Source organism: Python bivittatus, unplaced genomic scaffold (assembly GCF_059951505.1).
Source record: "Python bivittatus isolate LINGU-HERP-01145 unplaced genomic scaffold, Pbiv_v1 ctg000070_np1212, whole genome shotgun sequence".
NCBI classification, from domain to species: domain Eukaryota; kingdom Metazoa; phylum Chordata; class Lepidosauria; order Squamata; family Pythonidae; genus Python; species Python bivittatus.
In genome coordinates this window covers 20,449,336-20,471,224 of record NW_028277034.1, presented here as the reverse complement: position 1 = coordinate 20,471,224, position 21,889 = coordinate 20,449,336, and the positions used below count along the sequence as shown (strand labels likewise).

General features: G+C 37.2%; 1 protein-coding gene across 4 annotated transcripts in view; it reads right to left on the bottom strand.

Annotated features, from left to right (window-relative positions):
• Nucleotides 1-11,220: 11,220 nt before the first annotated feature.
• The window catches only part of FBXW7 (F-box and WD repeat domain containing 7), a 145,826-nt gene continuing 135,157 nt past the window's right edge, over nucleotides 11,221-21,889 (bottom strand). Inside the window, exon 11 of one of the 4 annotated variants that reach the window (XM_088132754.1) lies at nucleotides 11,221-16,841. In XM_088132754.1, the coding sequence (XP_087988880.1) occupies nucleotides 16,573-16,841 (269 nt within the window). In that variant the 3' untranslated portion in view covers nucleotides 11,221-16,572. The remainder of the gene's footprint in view (nucleotides 16,842-21,889) is intronic. The other 3 variants (XM_088132753.1, XM_088132752.1, XM_088132755.1) reach the window with 3 other exon arrangements.

The following is a 21,889-nucleotide window of genomic DNA, read 5'->3' as shown; positions in this document are numbered from 1 at the left end:
TAGGTGGGCAGTTGCCACAGGCAGGTGCTATGGAGTACGAGATCCCCATGTCACCCAGGGACTCCTCGAGAGAAAAAGTGGCAGCAGCAGAAGTCACTTGCAGGAGTGAATTGCAGGAGTGACTCAATGGCTTCCTGCTGGCTTCCCCATTGACTTCGCTTTGGGGAAGCCAGCAGGGAAGGTTGCAAATGGCGATCACATGACCGCAGGACACTGCAACCATCTTATTGTGAGCCGGTTGCCAAGCACCCAAATTGCGATCACATGACTGCAGGGATGTTGCGATGGCTGCAACCTTACTTTTATCTTAATCAATTTGAGGATAGATTGTTTCATGAAAAATAAATGAATTCCAGAAAAATCACTTGTCTAGTTTTATATTTCATTCTAAGAATAGATCTCATAGCAAATCTATACCAGTTATAACAAATAATAACATAAAATCTATTTTGGATAGTATCAATACAACTATAGCAAGGAGTTAGGCTTCCTTACCATGACAATAATGAATTTTATAGCAATTTCTCTTTCACTATGAATAAAAGTATTCCACATTTCAGCATATCTGGCTACTGTTCTTTCAGAGTTCAGCCTAGGTTATTTTTGTATTCCTTAAGGTATCACTTTCCTGAAACCTCCTTTTTAACACACTATGCAACATGCATTCTAGTATGTGTTTCACTGAGTCCAGCATGCAATATAAACAAACTGCAAATCTGGCAGTTCTATTCATATCAGAGAATTGGCCAGTGGGTGAAAATGATGGTGTTGGAGAAAGAAGAGACCATATTTAGTGGTAAAATACAATTTTATTTACACACACACACACACACAAACTCATACATGCATCTTTAAAAACTTAAAATAAAGCAAAACCTAATGGAAAAGTGATGTGTTTAATGAACACTTTGTTGTTTTTACTTTTACTTCATTAGGTTGTAAAAACTGGGGGGAAAATCAGGAGAGCCAGTTTGGTGTAGTGGTTAAGGCACCAGGGTAGAAACCAGGAGTCTGTGAGTTGTAGTCCTGCCTTAGGCACAAAGCCAGCTGGTTGACTTTGGGGCAGTCTCTCTCTTTCAGCCCTAGGAAAGAGGCAATGGCAAACTATTTCTGAAATCTGGCCAAGAAAACTGCAGGGATTGCAGTTGCCAGGAGTTAACACTGATCTGAAGGCACAAAAAACAAAGCAAAACAAAAACCCTAGAAAATTAGAAACTAGGTTCTAAGGCCCACAATGGGTCTTCAGCCATTAATGAATGTTAAAATGACTTGATGGGATCTTTTTGACTAATAAGCAGTCAGTATTCTTCCCTCATGTCTAAATATTGCCAGATCGTTTAATCTTTCTTTAGAGAATTAAGTTTCTAGTACAGTACTTCCATCATTAGCAGTGTCCATGGTGTATGTGTTTCAAAAAAGTCAAGATGGTGGCCAGAACTGTGCTACTGAAACCCCATCCTGGATAGGTGTGCACATGTCACATACAAAAGAGGGGGGGGTTTCTATGTGCGGTTGTAACCCCTATCTTGACTTCATTGAATACACACAAACACACATATAGTATATATACTGTTGACATTCCTGCTGATCATCATTGTTGTCCTTGTCTTAAAATATATTGTCCTAAACTAGATACAGTACTCAGTGAAATGGTGTGGTAGCCTGAATAAAGTAAATGATTACTCACCCCATTGATTTGGAAACAATACTTCTATTAATTCAGCCTAAAACTGTATTTACCTTTCATATTATTTGCCAGTCATATCACACTTCTGATTTATATTTGGATTCTAATTAATTACTAACCCGTGATTTTTTTTAAAACATACTATTACCAAACCCAATCACTGTATCTGATTCTTGTTTCCAAAGTACATAATTTAGCATTAATCTGCTAAATTTCGCTAATCTATTAATATTGTTTTGAAGTTTATTTCTATTATCTTGATATTAGCTATCCCACTAGTTTTGTTTCAGATTCAAATTCAACAAGTGTTCCTTCTCTGCCTCATCCAAATCATTAATGAATTTTTATTTGAGACTGGAAATAATCTTTAATTCTAATTCGCCATGCTAATCACCGCACATTATGGTGGTGCAGGAAAACAAGAGAAAGGGAATTATTTTTCAACTTCCCCTTTGCCATGTGTTCCTTGCCATTTGTTTCCCCTTGTTTTCTCCTTTCTGGTCACTTGACCAGTGCCCTACTTTTAGAAATCATGGTCTAGAAATACATTCATAAAACAGGAAGATTATATGCAATTAATTGCTAGTAAGTAGGAGTGGGGAGAAGTATTCCTAGTCACATTAATATATAGTAGGACTCAAGCAGTGCCTATACTGAGTTCCAATTAAAACCTTTTTTTCTGTGAATATGTCAGAAACCATTTGGGGTCTGTATGTTGTTGTTGTTTTTAAACTGGAGTATTCCTTTTTCAGTGACAAAGCTAGGAAGCATAGTGCAAAGGCTTAATTGTTATTGCTGCTCACACCAAAACTCATTAAATGAAGGTGTCTCACTGAGGCAGAAAATACATCTTGAATGGACGGGCATAAATAAAGGGACTTGGGCACTAATTAGAGAAGGGAATATAATAAAAAGCAAAGACGAAAGGAATTCCCTCCATGCATCATTGGCTGCATTATATATTGTGTAAGTGAGCAGTTCCCCAAATCAATCAGATACTTAAATTAAGTATTGAATTCAATTTAAACTTCTGTGAAAAGGAAGAAATGATAAATCTCCATGTAAAAAGGAATATGTTTTGATGTATAACCAGATTAATATATTTGGTATCTTGAAAAAGATCTGTAGAGTTTGAAATTAAGGGTACAAAGAGAAAAGACTCAAAGCATGTGATATGCTTATCAGTTCCTGATTCTGCATCAAATGCCATTTTAATCAACTCCCCAATTACTAAACATAAATCAGTCTTTATATAATGAAGCAGAAACGGCAAACCAGATTTGCTACCACACCTGCTTCTACCACAAGAATGAATTAGCATTTACTACTCTCTGTTAATTTATTCATACAAAATTGGCCCCTGCTGAAGTAGAGGTCACAGTAATGAGCAACAGAACAAAAATGCTAAGTAAATCCTTTGAATGCTTCACCCCTCTAAACAACCACTAATGGTTGTTAGCACTAAATGCTAAGTAAATCCTTTGAATGCTTTATCCCTCTAAACAACTACTAAACAACAGTGTAAAAGAAAAAAAAAAGTATTTGATCCAAATGTTCACAGGGCAAAATTGTAATACATTGAATTTTGGGGAAAGAGGAGTATGAACATTTGTAACTACTGCATTAACTGTTCTTAAAATGGAATTAAGAGTGTCACAAAGACAAAAGTTAAAAAACATTTACCTCTTTTTTTATTATTTCTATCTTTCTTGTGTATATGTTGATCTTTTGTCAAGTTGGGTCTTTCTAAACATGAATATCTTTTTGAATTCCATTACACTAATTTAATGTAATAAAAATGGATTCTTGGTTTTCAAATATTCTTTCAAGTCTCCTTTTGAACTGGATATACATTGTCAGTGTGGTTACGAAAAATCAGAAAATGAAGCTATTTCCCCATAAACTGCCATAGGGTATTAGACATTCATAAATTCAATGTGCACCAGATTATCTTGGGTAGGCTTTTAAACATTAGTTCTAATACACACTGACAGCCTGCTGTATCCCAGCTGTGCTGGATGTCAGTAATCCTGGAAATTGCGGCAACTGCTTTAGTTATATTTGTTAATTGCACAGAAGACTTGTAATTAACAGCTAGCCCACAGGGCCAGAGTGCGCATTGGCTAATTCTTTCAAACTTGAGCAACTGGCACTGGATGATATATTTAAGCCCTTGATCTGTTTCCATATAGACCAGTGTTTCTCAACCTTGACAACTTTAAGATATGTGGACTTCAACTCCCAGAATTCCCCAGCCAGCACAGGCTGGTTGGTGAATTCTGGGAGTTGAAGTCCAGACATCTTAAAGTTGTCAAGGTTGAGAAACACTGATATAGACAATTGATGCTTTCCCCTGCCTTCTGGTTAAGAACCACAGCTTTTCATCTTGTCCTTTCCTCCATAACACCATCTTTCTTTAACATTTCCTCTAATACTTTCCTCTGCCACCCAGAGTCACTTGGATTGAGATGGGCAGCTATAGAAATTGCATAAATAAATTAAAAAATAAGCAAGCAATAGTTATATAATTTGGTTTCCCCTTATAAAATAAACGCGGATTACTGCGTTTGTTATGTGCAGGACTGTGTTTGAAGATATCCCCTAAACTCCAGCCAATGCACAGCAGGGCAGTGAGAAATGGAAATAGTGGGGTGAACATATCACTCCATTTGAGTGGATTGTACTAATTGCTACTTAGCTTTCTAGTCCAATTGAAAATGTTGGTTCTGAAGCTCTGAATAGATAGGATATGTTTACGTGAAGAAGTGTCTATTTCCATTGATTAATTCCTGCCTGGTTGATCACCCTCAGAGGTTTTTTTTTCTAGATCCTATCACCCACAAAGATACAATGTTTGGAAAGGAAATTAGTCTTCCTTACAAAGGACTTTATTTGTGCAATATCCTTCCCACACTGACTTGCCTGGCATTTTCACTACCAATATTTAGAAGTCAGGAAAAAGCTTTAATCTCTTGGAATACATGTCATAGTTAACATTTACCAGCTTTTTAAGCAGGATTTTAAATAATATTTAATTTTAAGTTTCACAATTGTGTCCTACCCTATCCTCAGTGCTTTGGTTTTATATTTGTAAACAGTTACAAGGGATTTACAGCTAAAAATTATCCAAATAAGTAAATAAATAAGCAAAAACCAAGTTTTGTATAATATCAATGTGAAAGATTGCATTATTTATTTATAATGTGTCTTCTCTATTGTATGCTTCATTAGAGTCTTCCATTTAATACATATTAGCCTAGCTATCCTTCAGCTGCCAGATCAGAAAGGCTATTGAAATAACCCAACATGGAAGTGCTATTTCCTAAACCTAGATCAACTGCATCAAAGAGTTAAATGTCCATAACTCCTTACTTTACCCATTGAGGGGCAGTGAATTTTCAGATTTCCTTACCAAATCTCCCACGTGTGTTGTATTCTATGTACAATTAATGGTATCCATACATAAGCATTGTTATCCAGAAATCCAGGTCTAAACTCAGACTGAAAAAATAATCCATTTCATCACAGATGTCTTGAATCTATAGCATTTTTCTACATGTATGCTCAATATGGAACATTGCAGACTGTCCAATAGTTGTTAAAATTAGGTGGATTGAAGGTGTTTCTTAAACACTGCCTCCCTGCTTCAAATTGACAAGAATTGGTGCTTACAGAAAGGAAGTATTGATGACCTGGGTGATAATTGGCAGGACTCAATCTTTAGAAACCCTTCCTTATAAGCTGGAAAGGGACCTAGTACACAAGTATTAGCATGAACAAACCCAAGAATCTTTATCAGGAGACAAACTATGATAAGTCAGTGGTTTTATTAGATGGTTATCTGATTTGTACAATTTATTTGCCTTGCCTTGCCTTCCCTTGCCTTACATTCTGCCTTTCACTCAAAAGAATATGTTGATGCACATGAATATGAATGTGAATGTGAATCTAAAGAAACAAATGACAACAGCTAGAACAACCAGCCTTAGAATTGGCAATTAAGATATCAAAGTAGCGGATAGCTTCTGCTTTTTAGGATCAACCATCAACACTAAAGGAACAAGCAGTCAAGAAATACATGCAGACTAGCACTTGGTAAAATAGCCATGAAGGCCTTGGAACAGATATTCAAATGCCATGCCATGTCTATATCTACAAAGATCAGAATCGTGCAAGTCATGGTATTCCCTGTGATTCTCTATGAAAGCAAAAGTTGGCCTTTGAAGAAGCAAGATAGGAACAGTAGTGATATCTTTGAACTTTGGTGTTGGAGAAGACTCCTGACAATACCATGGACAGCCAAGAAAATAAACCAATGGGTCAAGAAATCAACTTAGTTATTCTCACTTCAGGCACAAATGAGCAGACTCAAATTAACCTACTTCAGACATACTTTGCAAAGACCTAACTTTCTGGAGAAGGCTGTAATGCTGGGAAACGTGGAAGGAAAGAGAAGGGGATAACCAGCAGCAAGGTAGATGGACTCAGTTACAGTGGTGGTGATGAATGCACCATTGGGAGTCCCGAAAGAACAGGTTAGGGATAGATTGTCATGGAGAATATCTATGTGGTCACTAGGAGTGAAAAATGACTCGATGACGCATAATCAATTAATGTTTAGAATATGAAAAATAAATAAGTTGTAACTTTTAGTACAGAATACAAATATGATCTAATGTGATTTAATAGGTATAATGTAGATCTAATTGGATGAGTTCTGATCTTTACTATTGTCCACCAACCAAGGGTAAGATGTGGAAGATGCTTCCGAAAAGTTAGTTGTAGATCTTTCAAAATAGCAATATCAATGAAAAATTTTAATTATCCCAACATTTGTTGGAAGGCAGATTACTTCTGTCTCTGATCACAATGTTTATCTAAAAGTTCAGACATCTCCCAGGATAATTATCTCCAAGTAGCTTGACATTTATAGATATTGCTATCTATTTTATTGCTTTTTGAATGGATTTTTATATTTTTCTCTGTAGTTTAATTGGGTGATTTGGGTATTGTTTATGTTTATATAATTTTATTTGTACTTTGGATATTTTTTTGTTGCGCTTGTAACCCTCCAAAAATCTCTCAATTGTGGCTGGCAAAAAAGTCAATAATTTTTCAGATCAATGCAGTATCTCCTTTACTTCATGGAATATTGGTGGATAGTTAACTACAAGCACTGATATTTATCCAAATTTGATGTTTTATTTCTGCAGGAATCTTGGGTGCGGGGAGAGTTGATTATATTGTAGATAATTATTGTTCAAATTTGAATAATGCCTCTTCTAGAGAGCAAAGGGGCAGACCTAGGAGTGATATAAAACTGTTGACTTTTATGATCTTCAAACAGAAGTTGCCAATTACATGTTAATTAGGTGCTGGTAGTTCAACTGGAATATAAATGTTTCAGTTTCATTACTTATTAACATATCTGTTCCAACAAAGCCTGCATTCTCAGATCAAACTTTTATGAAGCAAATTAGAGAAATATATTTCCAGCTGTGTATAATTATATCCTTCTGCATAAATAATTGTAGGGGGAAACCTAACTGCCAAAATGGGGTTCAATGATTTAGCCCAATATGCTTATCACAATAGCTGTCCCCTTCCCCAAAATAATGGAGATATTCATACTACGCCAATATGTGCCTTTAGGGATACTCTCTGGCGAAGATCAGTAGACCTAGCGATTCTATGTAGTGAAGCGTGAACATTCTGGAACATTTACCTTCTGGTTTAAATCAAGATTGGTCACTTGTGATTATGAGTTGCTCTCTTGTACCCTGATTGACCATGTCATATATTTCAAATCTGACCCTCACTCTGATAACAGTAAACAAAAACTGTTAATTTCTAAAAGCTATCCTAAGGCTAGAATTGGAGTCAGTTTGGTTGCAGGAGCTTCAGTAACTAGTCTAGGCAGTTGCCAGGAGTCAATCCTGACTCAAAGGCAGGAGGAGGAGGAGGAGGAGGAGGAGGAGGAGGAGGAAAGGATTATTTTACAACCTTGGTGAATGTGGTCATATGTTGGACCTGCTCAGACTGAATGGAATATGCAAGAATGTGTAACCATCACAAAATAGCTTAACTTGGATGATAGTCACTTAATACGCACTTAATAGTTTTAGAGGTGGGTATTAATTTTTCAGACAACTTTCTCATTTATCATTTTAAGAACTTCATTTGGAGAATACAAAAATTTGCTATTGAAGAAATGTAAGAAGGTTGCTTCTCAGAATTTCTTTTCTAAAAGTTGGTTTGACCAGGAATGCATTGAAGCAAAATAAGGTCCTTATGAAAATAAAATTCCACAAAACAAATTTTATTTCTAGCAGCACTCAAGTGCGAATAGATCTGAAACAATAAACCTCTCTCGAAGGACAAAGGGGAGGCTCCCATGCAGAACACAGAGGTAATTAATTTCTTCTATATAATTAAGGCACACATCCAATCTTTGGTGAATTACTACAGGTCAATTTGGTTCACTTACACCTTGAGCAGCAAGTCACATTCCTATAGGAGCCAGGGGAGCTTATTTTCAGTTACTATGTCATAATCATGATGGTACTTCATCACATTTGATTTTATTGATGACTCATTAACCAAATTTACTAGCAGAAACATCACGGTCATGGTGGACAGAGGGAGAAATAACAAGAGACAGGACAGGCATTTCATGGGGAAGACATATTCAGTGTTTGGTACCATGGACCTGACAGATTGATAGCCCAATATACATCAGGGGCGCTGATTAGGTCTGGCTTTTGTCTTAAGGCAGTGGCGACATGATTTGGTTTGGGGGGATATTAATATGTCCCTTGTAATGATCAGGTCACTCTCTGATTGCTATGGAGTTCTCTAGTGCTACTCCTCACCACAGAGCATCTGTACCCATTTGTTTGGTCTGAGTCACGCACCTGATAGGCCCAACTGGGTTTCAGAAAGACCTTGGTGAAATTCCTGAGATCCGGTGCACAGTTCAACTGAGACTTAGTTGCTTCTTGGACTGAGAGGTGACATTAGCCATAGATGAGATGGTACCTGCATGGCATCTCCCTATTTGTGTATCCTGGGAAGCCTCCTGGTTTTCAGAGGAGCTTCAGAAGATGAAATGACAGAGCAACCCAGAATACTACCAGAGGAACATTAGGAAGAAGTCAACTGGATATGGGCAAGAGTCATTAAGGACTACACTGTGGCAATAAGAGTAGCAAAATGTAATTATTTTTCTGCTAGTGTAACATCTTTGGGAGGAAAGGATCAGAGGAATATCTTAAGAGCTACTGTGAGGATTATTCCAGAGATCTGATGGATTGAATCACTCATATCTGCTTGGAGTTGAATTCTGGTTGTGGATTCAGCTTCTATTGGCTTGGCTTGGCTACCTGAGAAGAGTTTAAGACTGTAAATCTCAAGGAAGGGTCCTTGGAGATATAAGCATGGGCACCTGTTTTAGACCCATGTCCCTCTTGGTTGCTTAAAGTGACTCTGGCAATGGCATATTGTTGGGTCCAGGCAGTACTGAATTCATCACTGAGTGACAAGGTGGTTCTGGGAGGCAGTGGTCTACCATTCCTCAAGAAATCATTACTGAACCCAACGGTACTGGACAATTATTATCCAGTCTGCAACATCCCCTTTTTGGAGAAGGTGGTTAGGCTGCAGTTGCAGAGGGCCTTTGAGAAAGCAGATTATCTGGACACCTTCCAGTCAGGTCTCAGGCTTGTATATAGTACAGAGATGGCATTAATCACACGTTGATGATCTGCAATGGAACCAGAATGGGTGTGGTGCTGTAGTAGTATGTGGAAATGATCTTGGGAGACAGGTGAAAGAGCCGCAGACTAGACAACAGTCAGACAGACAGCAGTTGAGTCTGCAGAAGGAATGGGGGGAGGGGGGCGGCAAACATCTCAGAAGGAACCCTCCCTAGTTTCTTGGACTGTAAAGGTGATGGGGGAGAAATATACTTCCAGACTTGCAAGATTCTGTCAATGTAACCTTACAATAAAGTTAGACCATTCTGGTCTTTTTGTTTCCTTTTTATTGTCTCTTTTGACAGTCTGTAAATGTGGTTTATCTCTATGTGTCTATTGATGGCTGATTTGTCTGAACGCCAAGCTTCCAGGAAGTCCCTAGTGTTTTTGAATTTAGCTTGGCCTAGGATGCTCAGAGTTTCCCAGTTGAAACTGTGGTTGAGTCTGTCCATGTGTTGTAGATTAAGTTTTCATCATGTCTTCTGACTGCTAGTTGGTATTCATGGATGCGCTCTGCTAGTCTTCTGCTTTTAGACCAAGATAAATTTTAGATTTTTGACCAAGCTAAATCTAAAAATGCTAGAGAATTCCTGGAAGCTTGGTGTTCAGACAAATAGCTATTGATAAACACATAGAGATAAACCACATTTACACACCATTCAAGAAAGACAATAAAGAAGCTAAGAAGGAAACAAAAAGACCAGAACACATCCTCTTCAGCAGGCCACATTCAGATAAGCAGGAATTAACACCAGGCAAACAATCAAGCAGAAAACAATATCCTAATCAAGGAACTACCAAGGAGAAAACCACATTCCCACCAAAACTGGCAGGGCAAGCTACTGTATATAAACAGAGCAACCCCCCACACTCACTAGCACTGATGATGTTACCTAGCTGGGTAATGAAACATCTGCAAGCAAACAACCAAGCTCAGAGCACCAAAGACTCCACAGTTCAACCCTGAGCTATACATATTTTCATCTGTTGGAATGAAGGTACTTCTGGTACTTCTGGGTGTGTTTGGGCTACCTTGTAAGACTGACATCAATCTTTCAAATCTGAAAGTACACTTTACAGTTCAAGGAACTAGGGATTTAGAACTAGGGAACTTAGACATTTGCCATGCCCATTCCTTCTGCGGATTCAGCTGCCATTTGTCTCCCAAGGTCATTCCCACATACCATTACAGGTGCATCTGTGCTGGTCCTTGTTGACGTCTTGTAATTTATCATAAGATCAAACAATTTAGTTTTGTTATTTTTACTTTTGAAATCCCATGGGATGTCCACAATAAAATAAGCCAAATAAAATCAATCGACTGTCCACTAAGATGGAGAAGGATAGACATGCAATGGAGTGGTATTCTATTTTCTCAAATATAACTTACACTAAAATGCTGCACCATTGTGTTACATTTCATATTAGTTGCTCTTATTATGAACATAATAAATTACATAGTCTACTTTGGACAGTGGAGATCTAGTTTGGTATAGTGGTTAAGGCACCAGGCTAGAAATCATGAGAATGTGAGTTCTAGTATCACCTTAGGCACGAAGCCAGCTAACCTTGGTGACCTTGGGCCAGTCACTCTCTCTCAGACCTAAGGAGGTGGCAATTACTTGGCAAGTCACTTCTGAAATCTTGCCAAGAAAACTGCAGGGACTTGTTCAGGTAGTCACCAGGAGTTAACACTGACACAAAGGAACCAAATAAATAAATAAAATAAAACTTTGGGCAGTGGAGGATGACAGTTAAGGCACAGTTGAAAATTAATTAATCTGTTGTTGATTACCCAATCTGTTTTAAATGATTTTGAAAGAGCCTTTGGGCCCTTACCCTCAAATGGGGAATTAGTGTATTCCAAAATTCAAAACCATAAAGATATTTTCTGCAATCTTCATTTTCACTGAGTTACTACCTTAGTTACTGATGTGATTTTTCATGCTTTGATTGAATTGTGAAAATAAAAGGTTTCCATGTATTGGTATGTGACTGAAAGAGATAACACAAGGGACTGCACTTTTATATGCTCAAACTATCTCATTTTAAATAGGAAAATTGACTTTGTCAAAGCAAGATAATCTCATAAACCATTAACCATATATCATACAGCTAGCAGTCCATTAAACAAGAGTTTTAAAATTAGCAACATGTACTTTCAAAAAAATCTGTATAGTGTGGAAGAATTTGTGCAAAGATCAGAATCATGAAGCCACAAAGCTTAAAATTATCAAGCTAACCCATCCAAATATTTCAATAATTAAACATAAATATAAAATCTAAATTTCACCGCACTACTGAAATGAATACCAGACAGATAACAACTAACTGGTAAGAGACATATCCAGGAGTCACTGCTATACTTCAGCTGTTATATATCCTCCAAACTGTCAGTTTATTCCATGCATATTCTGTGCTTGCTGAAATACCAAACCAACAAATGACAGAATGTCAGGTTGAATGCAGACATCCACATTCAAGAATTTAAAAAGGCATATTGTATTTCAATGACTGGCCAAAACAGGCGTTTGTTGGGAATAAAACTGAAGCAACTTTGAAATTTGAAGATGGCCTGTTTAATCAATGAAATACAATTTTCCACACATGCTTAGCTAGGATGGTAGTATATTAAACAAATTACTTTTGAAAAAGATTTTCACAAATTAAATCCACCTTAGAACTTTTAATGTAGCAGTTTGCATCACAGGCTTGTGTATATATTATTCATCAAAACAAAAGGAATTAACATTTATAGTTGTCAATTTTGGGGAAAACTGATACTGTTATGGTACTAGTCCCTGCCAGGAAACATAATCTATTTTTATAAAATATTAGTGAGCATTTCTTGCTTTTTCAGATTCAAATTCAGTTAAGATTTAACTGTTTATTGGTTGACTGGGCATTGGCTGATAGCTCATTTAATGTTAGAAGAGCACACATACCTTGGGAATTTGGAATGCATAAAATAATAGTTTGGTAACAACTATAAGAAGGCTTACATAAATTATCCAGTTGCACTAGGCTAAAGTGAGAATTCTGTATAATTTTATATTGTCAGTAATGTAGAAAGCACAGTGAAGTGACTGCATTAATATGCATTTTCCCATCCTTGAGATTTATTCAAGTTCTCCATCTGGCCCAGGTCTGTCTCTTAAATGATAGTTCTGCAGGAACTTGTGTGTGTGTATATATATAACCTGTTGTTAGCATTAGTGAATTAGTGACATACATTTGATTTGGATCTTTATTTCTATCCTTTTTGTTTATTCGGTTTCAAATTTCTTTTCCAACACAAAATTGGAGGAAAAGGAAGAAGAGCACTAATAGGAAAAAGGAAAATAAAATATTACTCTTTATACCTTTATGCTAACATGTCAAAGATCAGACTACAGTGCAATAATTTCCCTTAGTGGGGTCTATAAACATTCTAATTATTTGAGTCTATGTATGCTAAATTGTATGTGTGTACATGGATACCATCACACTGTGGAATAATAGCCCTTGTTAATTACTCCTATTAATTGTTAGAGTAATAGTTGCTTCAGTTTGTGTGTGTGTGTGTGTGTGTAAGGGGGTTGAAAGAAGTTTGAATAACTATTATATTGTCATGTTTTAATTAACATTTTGATTTAGTGTAGCATTCCAACTATATGCCTCGAGCCTATGGACATTTTTCCCCTACATCTAAGAATTCCTAATTAGCTTCTTATGGTAGAACCCGTTGGGCTTCCTAGATACCATATGGTCATTTTTTCCCCAAGGAGAAAAAATGGCAAACTTATGGAACTCTTGATATTTCTATATAAATTCTTTACCTTCTCCTTATATTTTTCATTTAACTGAATACTATTCATATGTTTATGAATTACAGATTTTAGTATTTCATTCCTTTATAATAATTTTATACGAAGAACTAGTAATTGGAAGAAAGATGAGATGTTCATTCTCATGGCAAGGTTCAGCCCACCTTGTTTTTTTTTAAGGGAGGAATGCTGAGGGATGTCATCCATTGTGAAATGAGGCGGCTAGGCATTTGACAACAGACCTTCTTAGTGGCTGCTCCCAGATTCCACATACTTAGCCCCCTATGGTGAGGAATGCCCCATTATTTCCTGGCTGACTGCTTAATTTGCAGGGCATTTGTCCCATTTGGTGATAGGGTGATTTTTAGTTTGTTAGAGATTCTCTGAATTTTGGTGTTCATTTAGTTGTAAACAGCCTTGAATCCTAGGCAATAAGCAGCATATTAACTTAAGTATAAATAAACAAACAAAATGTCTCTATGTGCTTTACGCATTGAAGACACAATAAATTCAGTAAAATAACAAACAAAACAACGCAAAATAAAGAGGAATAGCTGCTTCAGCAGAGTTTTTCTCAGAATATTTAAAATAAAAATGAGTTCCCACACTGGGCAGATATCTATGGGAATCCACAAACTGGAGAACTGCAGTAGTACCTTTCTGTTCAAGCTCTTCCAATAACTGATGTTAAGAGACATATTTCCCACTTATACTAGAGGTAATATATAGCCATCATATATATTAATCACTAATAGGGTTATTCTCCATGAATCAAGTAACCTCCTTTTGGTAGCTGTTATTAACTCTCGTGATGCAAACAAGCTCTTCTTTTCATCCATCTTGAATCTCCTGGAATTCAGCTTCATCAGTGATCCCATGTTATATTCTGCTTATCAAGGGAGAAAAGATTCTACCTACCAATTTCTAATCATGTAAAATTTCTTGTCCCCTTACTTGCCCCTTTCCTAAACCAAAAAGTCCCCAAGTTTAAAGTATTTTCATAGGGGAGCAATGCTGCTCTTTTGATTATTTTGCCTTTTTGCAATTTTCTCTACAATAGACCAACATATTCAAAATACACCTGTCCTAGATCTGATTAAATGTATAATTAAACCAGTTTTATTTTCCTTTTTTAATTATCTCCAAAATCTTTATCTTTTGCACAGAAGCTGCATACTATGTTGTTTTCATTGAGCTATTCATTGTGCTCACGAAATTCTTGCTCATCACCAATTCAGACCTCATAATTTGAAATCAGGATTTTTTTTTTTTACCTAACAAGCATCACTTTACACTTACTAATACTGAACCACATTTGCCTTGTTAATACCTACCTTCCCAGTTTAGAGACATATTTTTGGTGTTTTTGATTAACCTTTTTTGTTCTAACTGCCTTAAGTAATGATTTTGTCAGAGAGAAGAGCCACTTACTGCTCAGTCCCACCTCTAGATTATGCAAGAACATATTCAACACTCTATTTACTTTTACTTTAACTTATTTAGACTGCTTACATTTATAAAATCCTATTGTGGCTCCAATTCCTTCAAAGCACAGAATCAAAAATGTTTTTCAGTTGATTCTAACAACCAGGTGAATGAGGATTTTACTGGCAATCTGAGAAATCAATTCAAAAGTTGCTCTGGGAGAAGATGTATATCCTATCACAAAAGTAGATCAATGCTTTTGCAATGTTGCATTCCATCCAAATTTGGGAATATTGTAATATTAAGTTATTAAAAGAAAGACATGTTAACATGAAAAAACACATTTTATTGCACTTAATTTATAAGAAAATAAAATTTCTAAGTGAATCAAATCATAGACACAATCCCTTTAAAGGTTTTTCCTCCATCCTGTCAGGTTGTTACATAACTAAAATTAACAAACTGAAATCTGATTTCTTTAAAAGATATCAGACTATAAATAAACCAAAAAAGGAGGAAAAAAAAGATCAGCTAGGATACAGTGTTAAACCACTTTCACAGTTCAACTTGAGTTGTGGCTCTTGGAGAATGAGGCAAATCAATTTGACAATTGCATTCTTTTTTTTATGTGACAACTTTAACAGAAAAACTGAAGCATTTTTGCTTTGTCAGTTACTCACCCAACTGTAACAGCTATTCTTCTCAAATTTTGTAAAACACTACAACTGACCAGCAATTTTATTTTCACTTTTGAATTTTTTTTTTAAATATATTGTCAGTTTCGTGTCTGTATATTCCATTCACCACAGCCCTCACAAAGAAACGTTTCCCCACAGAACAGGCTGCAAGAGCTTTGTTCTAAGGAATGTATTTTAATTTTTGCCCAGAAAAAAAAAGAAAAAAGAAAAAAAAAAGAAAAAAGAAAATAAGCGTTACACACACTCTCTTTACTTGCAAGCAAACTTCACTCTAAATTGTCTGAAACTTTTCCATTCACAGCCTCTTAGAGGCACAGTTGGCTCAAGTTTCAGTGGCAAAAAAGTCTCTTTTCTGTAACCAAACTAGAGCAAATTTGGAATTCAGTCTGGGACTAAAACGTCACAGCAGAAAAAAAATAAAAATATTTTTTTTTCCTTTCATTTAGCAGCATAAATAAGTTTGGCCACTGGGAATACAGTACAGGGCTGGGACAACAATCCCATAATTGAAGACCTACTTCTAGCACCAGCATCATATATTAAATCCATCTGAGAAATCTTCAAATCCAGGACAATTTGCCACCTCAGAGCAACTTATGCATTGAAGAACGTAGATGGAAGCAAGAGTAAAAGAGATCAATGAAGACTAATACTGTGATTGACATTGGCAATGGTTGGCAAAAAAAAAAAAAAAAAAGCTGTAAAACTGTACAAAACAATTCACAGTAAGTTTAGCTTTTCCACACATAAAAAGGACTCTGCTCTCCCAGATGCTGTCTTGTTTGAAAGACAATAACTGATAATGGAGATATGAATCTCCTTTCTAGAATACGGTGGTAAAAGAACAGGGTTAACAAGAATTGTAACAACTTCTACATCTCAACAAAGCTCAATGAGCATTGAGAGGAAAACAGAAAAGAAATAATTGCACCTGGCTTGATACAGAAAGTCACATTTTGCAAAGCTGGCCCTTTCCAAAGTGAAGTCTTTGATGTAAAGAGAAAAGCAAATGCCTCTTTTGTCAGTTATGGTTTTCAATTTTTTTGTCTTCTCTTTTGTAGCCTGTAGGTCTTTAGGATCTGTTGCCCCAAGCCAACATCCTGCACCACCAAGGACAAGGGATTTTTTTTCCTTTTTGTAGAGGGAGGGAGGAAGGACAAGAACATCATTTGCATTTCTGGACAAAATAATCTTTTCAAGCTTCACTTTATATCCACATCAAAGTCTAATACCAGCAGCTTGGTTTCCTCAGTCCCGTTCCGGCTTCCAACTGCACACACTAGCTTTGTATTGGAGGCTCTGATCCGCCATACAACACCTCCACTTCCTCCACTTTCCAATGTAACTAGATTTCGGATAAATTCACCCGTTTTTAAGTCCCATAATTTTACAGTCCCATCATCTGAGCTGGTAATTACAAAGTTCTTGTTGAACTGTAAACAGGTCACAGCACTCTGATGTTTGTTGGGACCTAGAGCAAATCATAATAAAAAAGTAAATTAGCAAAGAAAGTAACATCAGGGTCTACTAAACTAACCCCCCAAAAGAGCTAACACTATATTTATTTAATAGAATAGTACAATAATCAGCATTATCAGTAATAGTCATTGAAGGACTATTTCCCAATTCAAACCAGTATGGAAAAGGATACACAAAAACCAATATAGGGTTAACGTGTTCTTCCTATTTTATTTTATTTTATTTTGGTTCTGCCTGACTCTGGGCAGCTCACAATATAATACCTAAAAACCAATACAAACCAAAACAAGATGGAATTCAGGCACAATATACAGACAGACCAGTCCAGGGGCCCCATCCATCACAATCCAAGGCCTGGGAGAACAACCAGGTCCTCAAGGCTTTACAGAATGTCAACAGGGTAGGAGTCACATGATTTCAGGAATTCTCATTCCAAAGCACAGGTGTGTGACAAACAAGGCACACTTCCTTGTCCTTGCCTTGATAGATGACACTGTTATTCAAAGTGGCCCAGAGTGCTCCAACTCTGCCAGCACATACTAGCTGGATAGAAACCATGGGAGATAGGCAGTCCCTCCTATCAACAACCTGGCCCTATGCCATGTAGCATTTACAGATAATAATCAGAACCTTAAATCACACCTGGAAACAGACTGGCAACCAGGGAAGCTCATGGAGCAGAGGTGTCACATGGGCATACTGAGGCATGCCCATCACTGCCAGCACTGCTGCATTCTGGACCAGTTGAAGCTTCCAAAAGGTTTTCAAGGGCAGCCCAATGTAGAGCACATTATAGTAGTCAAGCCTTGAGGTAACTATGCCATGAGTGACCGTCTGAAAGGCCTGTTGATCCAGGAAGGGGTGCAAGTGCACACCAGATGATGCTGAGAACTGTTTGGCACAGCTGCTACCCTCTTTGATCAGGAGCTGTGAGTCCAAAAGGATCCTAGATTGATACCACTCTTGTGTAGGGAAGTGCTACTCTACTGAAGAGTAAGGATGGATAAATATTTTAACATTTGGAAAAAATGTAATATACAGTAGCTGCCAATGTGATTTTTTCTTTTCTGGGTATAAAGGGAGCTACAGAAACTATAGAAGAGATTAAATAGTTGTATGTAATTAAGAAATAATACAGTTCAATTTTTAAACAACAAATTAAACCTGGAAAATAAGAATCATATTGTTTAGTCTTTCAACTGCATCAGTAAAGAGCCAGTTGAAAGGGTTAGAGTGTAAATCAGACGTATAGGCATTTGTCCAAGAATACATTACAATCTTTTTTGCAAAGATCCAGGTATGACAGATCCAAAGTTATTCATTCATTCATTCATTCATTCATTCATTCATTCATTCATTCATTCATTCATAAATAAATAAAATAAAATAAAATAAATAAAATGTCAAGATACATTGACATCTTTAAATCTTAATTTCCTTTTAAAATCTTATTAACAGTATCAATTATATTCAACCATACAGATCAGGCAGCATGACCAAATCATGTGTCTTAACGTATCTTTGAACACACTGTATTTCCATCATAAAAAGATAAATAACTATTCCTTTGTGAACATTCACTAAGGAGTTCAGTAAACAAAAAATAGATTTTTGTTTTAAGATCATAAAAAACTTATGCAATCCTTTTTTAAAAATCTGATTCCATTAATTTGTTAAGACGGGGTGCTCTAATTCTTTATTCTGTATTTCTCATAAGTTATCAATCTTTAGTAAGTTTCTTCAATTGTCAGTACAACTGAATGCTTAGTATAGCCTCTAAAAACACTGAGAATTAAAGGCTAACCAAAACATCAGGTCCAAACTGGGAGTACAACAAATCTTTTAACTGAAAATATTGTCATTCAGTAGTTTTAGCACTGAATGCTTTTCGTAACCACTCAAAAGTCTTAAAAGTATAATTAGTAATTATTAAGGTGTTATCACCATTTTCAGCCTGAATTTTACCAAAAAACTGATACCTGCCAAAATGAAGCCACTAAAGCTATTTAAAATTCTTCAGATTTAATTGCTAAAATACCCACTAATACTCTAGTATTATTAGAGGTTTGGCATCCTCTCATGAATTATGAAAGACTATGCAGGGTGTATTAGTGATGGTAAAACACTCTGCAATTATGTGCTAAAATGGTGGTCAAAATTTCTGTGTCTACATTTAAATATATTAAATGACAAATTGCATAATTTGTAGGAACCTTATTCAGCTTTAAAACAACAGCCATATTTGTTTTTGTTGTTCAGTCGTTAAGTCGTGTCCGACTCTTTGTGACCCCATGAACCATATTGCGCCAGGCCTTCCTGTCCTTCACTGCCTCCCTGAGTTGGCTCAGTTTCATGCTCATTGCTTCAGTGATGCTATCTAACCATCTCACCCTCTGCTGTCCTCTTCTCCTTTTGCCTTCAATCTTTCCCAGCATCAGGGTCTTTTCCAAAGACTCCTCTCTTCGCATTAGGTGACCAAAGTATCTGAGCTTGAGCTTCATTATCAATCCTTCCAATGAGCAATCAGGGTTGATTTCCTTTAGGATTGACTGGTTTGATCTTCTAGCAGTCCAGGGGACTCTTAAGAGTCTTCTCCAGCACCACAGTTCAAAGGCATCAATTCTTCGGCGCTCAGCCTTCTTTATGGTCCAGCTCTCACAGCCATACATTACTACCGGAAAAACCATAGCTTTGACTATGCGGATCTTTGTCGGCAAGGTGACGTCTCTGCTTTTTAATATGCTATCTAGGTTTGCCATAGCTTTCCTCCCAAGGAGCAAGCGTCTTTTAATTTCATGGCTGCAGTCTCCGTCTGCGGTGATCTTGGAGCCCAAATAAATGAAGTCTGTTACTGCTTCCATTTCTACTCCTTCTATTTGCCAGGAATTGATGGGTCCAGATGCCATGATCTTAGTTTTTTTAATGTTGAGTTTCAAGCCACCTTTCACACTCTCCTCCTCAAGAGGCTCTTTAGTTCTTCTTCACTTTCTGCCATTAGGGTGGTATCGTCTGCATATCTGAGGTTGTTGATGATTCTCCCTGCAATCTTAATTCCAGCTTGTGATTCTTCCAGCCTGGCATTTCTCATGATGTACTCTGCATATAGGTTAAATAAGCAGGGTGACAGTATACAGCCTTGTCGTACTCCTTTCCCTATTTTGAACCAATCAGTTGTTCCGTGACCGGTTCTAACTGTTGCTTCTTGGCCCGCATACAGATTTCTCAGGAGACAGGTAAGATGGTCTGGTACCCCCATCTCTTTAAGAATTTGCCACAGTTTGTGGTGATCCACACAATCAAAGGCTTTTGCATAGTCAATGAAGCAGAAGTAGATGTTTTTCTGGAATTCTCGTGCTTTCTCCATGATCCAGTGAATGTTGGCAATTTGATCTCTAGTTCCGCTGCCTCTTCGAAACCCAGCTTGTACATCCGGTAGTTCTCGGTTCATGTACTGCTGAAGCCTAGCTTGTAGGATTTTGAGCATAACCTTGCTAGCATGTGAAATGAGTGCAATTGTGCGATAGTTTGATCATTCTTTGGCATTGCCCTTCTTTGGAATTGGAACCTAAACTGACCTTTTCCAATCCCGTGGCCACTGTTGCGTTTTCCAAACTTGCTGGCATATTGAGTGCAGCACTTTAACAGCATCATCTTTTAGTATTTTAAATAACTCAGCTGGAATACTGCCATCTCCACTAGCTTTGTTGTTAGCAATGCTTCCTAAGGCCCACTTGACTTCAGTCTCTAGGATGTCTGGCTTAAGGTCAGTGACCACACCAGCATGGACATCAGGGACATTAAGATCTTTCTTGTATAGTTCTTCTGTGTATTCTTGCCACCTCTACTTAATCTCTTCTGCTTCTGTTAGGTCCCTGCCTATTTTGTCCTTTATCATGCCCATCTTTGCACTAAACGTTCCTTTCATATCTCCAATTTTCTTGAAGAGATCTCTAGTCTTCCCCATTCTATTGTTTTCCTCAATTTCTTTGCATTGTTCATTTAAGAAGGCCTTCTTATCTCTCCTTGCTATTCTCTGGAAATCTGCATTCAGTTGCTTATATCTTTCCCTTTCACCCTTGCTTTTCACATTCCTTCTTTCCACAGCTATTTGTAAAGCCTCATCAGACAGCCATTTTGCTTTTTTGCATTTCTTTTTCCTTGGGATGGTTTTAGTTGCTGCCTCCTGTACAATGTTACAGACCTCCGTCCATAGTTCTTCAGGTACTCTGTCTACCAAATCTAATCCTCTAAATCTATTCATCACCTTCACTGTGTACTCACAAGGAATATGATCTAAGTCATACCTGAGTGGTCTAGTGGTTTTCCCTACATTCTTCAATTTAAGCCTAAATTTTGCAGTAAGAAGCTCATGATCTGAGCCACAGTCAGCTCCTGGTCTTGTTTTTGCTGTCTGTATAGAGCTTCTCCGTCTTTGGCTGCAAAGTATGTAATCAATCTGGTTTTGGTATTGACTATCTGGTGATGTCCATATGTAGAGTCGTCTCTTGTGTTGTTGGAAAAGAGTGTTTGCTATGACTAGCTTGTTCTCTTGACAGAACTCTATTAGCCTTTGCCCTGCTTCATTTTGTACTCCAAGACCAAACTTGCCTGTTATTCCGATTACTCCTTGACTTCCTACTTTAGCATTCCAATCCCCTATGATGAAAAGGACATCTTTTTTTGGTGCTAGTTCTAGAAGGTGTTGTAGGTCTTCATAGAACCGGTCAACTTCAGCTTCTTCGGCATCAGTGGTTGGGGCATAGACTTGGATTACTGTGATGTTGAATGGTTTGCCTTGGATACGCACTGAGATCATTCTGTCGTTTTTGAGGTTGTACCCCATTACTGCCTTTCCCACTCTCTTATTGACTATGAGTGCTACTCCATTTCTTCTAAGGGTTTCTTGCCCACAGTAGTAGATATAATGGTCACCTGAATTAAATTCAGCCATTTCCGTCCATTTCAATTTGCTGATTCCCAAGATGTCGACGTTCAATCTTGTCATCTCATGTTTGACCACATCCAGCTTGCCTTGGTTCA